Raw genomic sequence first — 6,290 nt, 5'->3', positions numbered from 1 at the left:
AAATGTCGCTCTCGCTTTGTATTGTATTCAATGTACCTTGTATTAATGTGAGCACCTTACAAGAACATACGACACTTTGTAATTGTGTGCAAAAGTTTGAACTTTCATACGTGAAACTTTGTATTTATTTGAGCACCTTATTGTAACAATATGGATTTTTGTAATTATTTGCAAAAGTCTGAACTTTTATAGATGGAACTTTGTATTGCTTTGTATTTTACTCAGTGTAACTTTGTATTAATTTGACCACCTTATTAGAACATATGGCACTTTGTAATTGTGTGCAAAAGTCCAAACTTTTATATATATGGAACTTTGTATTCGGTTGAGCACCTTATTAAATATATGCCTTTTTGTAATTGTTTTGCAAAAGTCTGAACTATTATGGATGGAACTTTGTAATGTATCTGCGTTGTTAGCAATTTGGCACCTTGTTTGTGCAAATGTTCGAACTTTCAAAGATAACACTAAGAAATTAATGTGTGCAAGAGTGCCACTTAATGTGTCACACTATAGCAGGATAATCTTCACGTTGTTGGGCCCTATGTTGATAACTTTCAAGGAAAATGTTCGTGACAATGAATTTTTTTCCTGCATTTCAAAAAAATGTATGCAATTTAGAGAAAAGGTGTACACAATGTAAAAAAAATGTTCCGTGCCGTTAAAAAAATGTACGTTGCATTTTATGGAAATATTCCCGCATTTGAAAAAAAATTGTTCATGAAATTATTTAAAATTTATATAAAAATATGAAAAAAAATTCACCTAGATTATTTTTTTCTTTCCATTTAAAAAATGTATCATGATATTTTATGAAATATTCACGTGTTTTGAAAAACTATCTGTGAAATTTTCAAAAATGTGCATACAATGTAGAAAAATATTTCCATAGTTTTAAGAAAATGTTTATTTCCATTTTGAAAATGTAATACGTGTATTTGAAAAATAAGTTACCATGCATTAAAAAAAGTGTTCAAAACATGGACACCATTTATATTTTAAAATGTCCAACATGCATAAAAAAATGTTCCATGTGTGCTCTAATAATGTACATTCTGTATTGAGAAAAATTAGACATGTTTTGAAAACAAAGAAAATGATAAAAGCCGAAAAATAAATAAAAATAATCAAAGAAAACCAAAAGTAAAAAAGCGAAGAAAAAATAACCAATGATAAAACAAAGAAAACCAGAGTGAAAAATAAAAATAAAACCAAGAAAACCATGAAATCAAAGAAAAAGAAAATAAAATGAAAAAAAGTAAACCGGTCGAGCCTCGAACCTAGAGCGATCGGCCGCAGCTAAATTGGCCAGGCCGCAGTTAAGCCCAGGTCGAAGTCTCTCGCCCAGATCGGGGGTTTATGTCTCCTTCCCCGCTGAGAAAAGAAACAGCTCGTGGCAGCTCCCTGCAAAAACCCTAGCTTTACCTCCGCCACCAAGCGCCTCCACGATGAAGCTCGTCAGGTAACCGGTGCGCCTTGTTCGACTTTTTTCTAGGATTCAGTTTCGATTTCCCTGGAATTTACTGATTCTTCCGGTGCAATTTTCCGCCCAAATTGGTGCGGATTTGGGTGGCCTGCAGATTCTTGATGAAGCTGAACAACGAGACGGTGACCATCGAGCTCAAGAATGGCACCACCGTCCACGGCACCATCATTGGTATGCTGCGCACCGATCTTTACTGAGAGAACTAGATTTTTTGTGTGGGTGTTAGGTGGGTTGGGGGGGGGGGGGGGGGGGGGCGTTCTTTGCTGAGGTGGTGGGTTGTTCACTTGTTTGGTTCGATGCATTTGGTGACGGCGCCAGCGCGGTGTCGCCTGTTTGCTATGACTTTTAAGAAGCCACTTGATTTTCTGTGCAAAGCATCTGTCCCTGTCATTGGAATCCATGGACATAGCAGGGCTGTTTGTTTGTCTTCAGCGCTGTCATCTGCTTGCTGCCATGTCGAGCTAGTGTGCACTTGAGCCTTCCTTTTAGTCGAATCCTGCGGCTGTCTGTATTTTTGTTTTTGGTTAAGCTTTTATGTGTATCTCTTGTTGCATCTTTTCGTAGTTTACTTATTCAGGTTACTAGTAGTAGAAGTAGCAAATTCTGATGGGAATTGTTTGATTAATTTCTTGCAGTATCCTGATTTCAGTAGGTAATGTTGCTTATGTCGTGGTAAACCAAACATAGATTGGATAACTGTTGAGCGATGACAAGACGTTGATGACCAGATGATTAGGTTACCGGATGTTGAAATGGAAATGGCAAAGAAAGTATCAAATGAAACCTAAAATGTACTCCCTCCGTTCACAAATATAAGATGTTTTGGATATTTCAATATGGACTATTTGACTGAAATGAGCGAACGAACACACTAAAACGTGTCTATATACATCTGATTTAGAAAAAGGTTTGAACATCTTATATTTGTGAATGGAGGGAGTATTTTCTTACTGAATTACCTTTTTCATGTTTTGAATCCCTGGTGGAATATATTAGGTTTTGTAGGAAAACTTCAGGCGGACAGTTTTCTATGCCTTGCTAAGTATGCTTTAATAGTGTGTATTTTGACATTCGTTCTATAGAATTTCTGTCTGTAACTTGATACAAGGTAATATTGCTTATGTTTGCTATGACTTTTAAGAAGCCACTTGATTTTCTGTGCAAAGCCTCTGTCCCTGTCATTGGAATCCATGGACATAGCAGGGCTGTTTGTTGGTCTTCGGCGCTGTCATCTGCTTGCTGCCATGTCGAGCTAGTGTGCACTTGAGCCTTCCTTTTAGTCGAATCCTGCGGCTGTCTGTATTTTTGTTTTTGGTTAAGCTTTTATGTGTATCTCTTAATGTTGCATCTTTTCGTAGTTTACTTATTCAGGTTACTAGTAGTAGAAGTAGCAAATTCTGATGGGAATTGTTTGATTAATTTCTTGCAGTATCCTGATTTCAGTAGGTAATGTTGCTTATGTCGTGGTAAACCAAACATAGATTGGATAACTGTTGAGCGATGACAAGACGTTGATGACCAGATGATTAGGTTACCGGATGTTGAAATGGAAATGGCAAAGAAAGTATCAAATGAAACCTAAAATGTACTCCCTCCGTTCACAAATATAAGATGTTTTGGATATTTCAATATGGACTACATATTGACTGAAATGAGCGAACGAACACACTAAAACGTGTCTATATACATCTGATTTAGAAAAAGGTTTGAACATCTTATATTTGTGAATGGAGGGAGTATTTTCTTACTGAATTACCTTTTTCATGTTTTGAATCCCTGGTGGAATATATTAGGTTTTGTAGGAAAACTTCAGGCGGACAGTTTTCTATGCCTTGCTAAGTAAGCTTTAATAGTGTGTATTTTGACATTTGTTCTATAGAATTTCTCTGTCTGTAACTTGTTACAAGGTAATATAGCATGTTAAATAAACTCAGCATGTGCTAGCTGTACTTACCTAAATGTTGCCACAAGCTTGGTTCTGCAAATCTTTTCATGGTTGATTGTTTAGTCTTGTTTTCCACGTCCATTTAAAGTTACGTGCTCTTAGTTGAGACTGCAGCATCTATAGGTTCCATAGTCCCTGTATACGCCTGTTAATAGACAGGCTTGACAAATCTGGTGACTGAGAGCATGTTAATTCATTTTATAGATTTAATTGTATTTGTTAAGATGTTAAGCTAGTTAATTGAAATGTATTCTGCAAATGTAATTCTGTGCAGTAAAAATGCTAAGAATATAATGTTTCCTTCATGAGCTGGCATCGTTTGAGAGCATGGTTAATAGTATAGCCAACTGCTGGCTCTGTATAATAGTCATGTCATCTACGAAACTACTTCACAGACGACATTTGCTTGCACGATCCTGAGCCGATGCCAAATCCAACAACTTTTTGTACATTGGCGCCTTGAATGGATGGTGTGAGATGGAGTGTCGTGCTGAAATCGTCTGTGAATGTCGTCTGTATAGCAGTTCTCTGTCATCTATAGCCTAACTAAAAGCCAACCCATATAATAGTAAACTATAGGCATTTTCTACTTTATCACTACCTGCCCCTTCTCCTTCTCTGACAGTGCTTCTTGCAGCCTGTGCTGAGCTAGCTACTAATTTATAGCCTGTTTCTCTTCTCTCTCCTCCAACTCATCATAAATATGATATGGCACCTCTTATGTCATCCTTTATACTTGCTCTGATATAGCAATGAACAATTTACTATGTTATGAAGTTCTAACAACTTCAGATAACTAAAGTTGATCTTCCTTTTTGAATAATAACATCTGCAGCTGAGATAGTCATGCTGGTGATTGATTTTAGGAATGTCCTCAAATACTTTACATATCCCATTCATCGGATCTCACTTCATTAGACTTTCTGATCTTTCCTACCTGTGATATCTACACAACACAATCACTCGAAATTTGTACTCGATGTAAACCACATGTTAAGGTTGTAGGAAATATTGTTTTGTATTTTCAAATTTTTTCAAGTTATTGAGTATCTAATGTGAACATATAGGAGTTTTGCTGGAACAGAGTTTGAAAATGGCATGAGCTGTGTTGTTTTAGTAAAAGTAGTGGATTCTGGTTTCAGAAGTGCTAGTCTTGCATTCATATCCATATTTAGTTACAATTAATCTGTCTGTCAGTCCTTTGATATAATTTTTTTTCTCATCATTTTGTATTATGGCCTGTAATCATCCTGAAGTGTATTCATTAGTAGTGTATGCATGTGTCCTGAGTTCATGCCTATTTTGTAGGCGTCGACATCAGCATGAATACTCATCTGAAGACTGTCAAGCTCACACTGAAAGGGAAGAATCCTGTTACCCTTGACCACCTTAGTGTGAGGGGAAACAACATTCGATATTACATCCTTCCTGACAGCTTAAACCTGGAGACGTTGCTGGTTGAGGAAACACCAAGGGTGAAGCCTAAGAAGCCTACTGCAGGTTTGGTATTAGTGTCTTTCTGTGTTTTATTTTGTTTATTATGCACTATCACTGGCGCCGTCCTCTGAACACCCCTTCCTTCATCTGGATGCAGGGAAACCTATGGGTCGTGGGCGCGGCCGTGGTCGTGGGCGCGGTCGTGGCAGGGGGCGCTGAGCTATGTTATACCTTGGAAATTTTGCACTGCATGCTTGTGTGCAGTGTAATCTGGTTTCTTACTTGTACGGAGCAATATTCTTATTAGAGCCAGGAAGACATTGATATTGGCTGTACCAGCTGTTCTTGATGTGGAATTATGTTGTTGGTGTTTGACTGATGTTGATAAATAGGAAGTTAGAGTTATGGAGACAAACCTTGGAATCGAAAGGGTTTAGGCTTATTAGTAGAACTAAAACCGAGTACATGATGTGCGGTTTCAGTACTACTAGGTGTGAGGAGGAGGAGGTTAGGCTTGATGGCCGGGTGATACCTCGGAAGGACATCTTTCGGTATTTGGGGTCAATGTTGCAGGAGGATGGGATATTGATGAAGATGTGAACCATCGAATTAAAGCCGGATGGATGAAGTGGCGCCAAGCTTCTGGCATTCTCTGTGACAAGAGAGTGCCACAAAAACTAAAAGGCAAGTTCTACAGGACGGCGGTTCGACCCGCAATGTTGTATGGCGCGGAGTGTTGGCCGACTAAAAGACGACATGTTCAACAGTTAGGTGTGGCGGAGATGCGTATGTTGAGATGGATGTGTGGCCACACGAGGAAGGATCGAGTCCGGAATGATGATATACGAGATAGAGTTGGGGTAGCACCAATTGAGGAGAAGCTTGTCCAACATCGTCTGAGATGGTTTGGGCATATTCAGCGCAGGCCTTCAGAAGCTCCAGTGCATAACGGACGGCTAAAGCGTGCGGAGAATGTCAAGAGAGGGCGGGGTAGACCGAATTTGACATGGGAGGAGTCCGTTAAAAGAGACCTGATGGATTGGAGTATCACCAAAGAACTAGCTATGGACAGGGGTGCGTGGAAGCTTGCTATCTATGTGCCAGAGTCATGAGTTGTTGCGAGATCTTATTGGTTTCACCTTTAGCCTACCCAACTTGTTTGGGACTAAAGGCTTTGTTGCTTTGTTGTTGTTGTTGTTTGACTGATGTTCTAAAGTGTGCTAGCTTTATATTGCGGGTGTTCAAAAGTGTGCTATCTTTATATTGCGATTACTGTGTCATGATTCCCATTTCTAGGAAATTTATCTGGGTGCTTGTCAATTTTGTTCATTTTCTCTATTTTTAACAACTTGGTATGTTCCAAGCATGGGAGAGACAAAGTATGAGTAAAATATCCGACAAAGTTGAACAATGGTTGTGACT

General features: G+C 38.6%; 1 protein-coding gene across 2 annotated transcripts; it reads left to right on the top strand.

The window, feature by feature from the left end:
• Positions 1 to 1,307: 1,307 nt before the first annotated feature.
• On the top strand, positions 1,308 to 5,283 carry LOC109757661 (small nuclear ribonucleoprotein SmD1a). 2 transcript variants are annotated; one of them, XM_020316482.2, is made up of 4 exons: positions 1,308 to 1,462; positions 1,581 to 1,657; positions 4,740 to 4,931; positions 5,026 to 5,283. In XM_020316482.2, the coding sequence occupies exons 1-4, from the start codon at positions 1,449 to 1,451 to the stop codon at positions 5,085 to 5,087; spliced, it is 345 nt and encodes a 114-aa protein (XP_020172071.1). In that variant the 5' UTR covers positions 1,308 to 1,448; the 3' UTR covers positions 5,088 to 5,283. The 2 variants fall into 2 exon arrangements, with proteins under 2 accessions (XP_020172071.1, XP_020172072.1); XM_020316483.3 differs by having other exon boundaries at positions 1,350 to 1,469.
• Positions 5,284 to 6,290: the final 1,007 nt, after the last annotated feature.

Source organism: Aegilops tauschii, chromosome 6, assembly GCF_002575655.3.
Source record: "Aegilops tauschii subsp. strangulata cultivar AL8/78 chromosome 6, Aet v6.0, whole genome shotgun sequence".
Lineage (NCBI taxonomy): Eukaryota > Viridiplantae > Streptophyta > Magnoliopsida > Poales > Poaceae > Aegilops > Aegilops tauschii.
The sequence above is the reverse complement of the archived record's forward strand: the minus strand, read 5'-3'. Positions and strand labels throughout refer to the sequence as shown.

What these genes read in the sequence shown, in the direction of transcription:
- LOC109757661 (XM_020316482.2), top strand. An exon ending in CGTCCACGGCACCATCATTG is followed by an intron (nt 1,658 to 4,739) that starts GTATGCTGCGCA and finishes CCTATTTTGTAG; the next exon opens with GCGTCGACATCAGCATGAAT. An exon ending in GCCTAAGAAGCCTACTGCAG is followed by an intron (nt 4,932 to 5,025) that starts GTTTGGTATTAG and finishes ATCTGGATGCAG; the next exon opens with GGAAACCTATGGGTCGTGGG.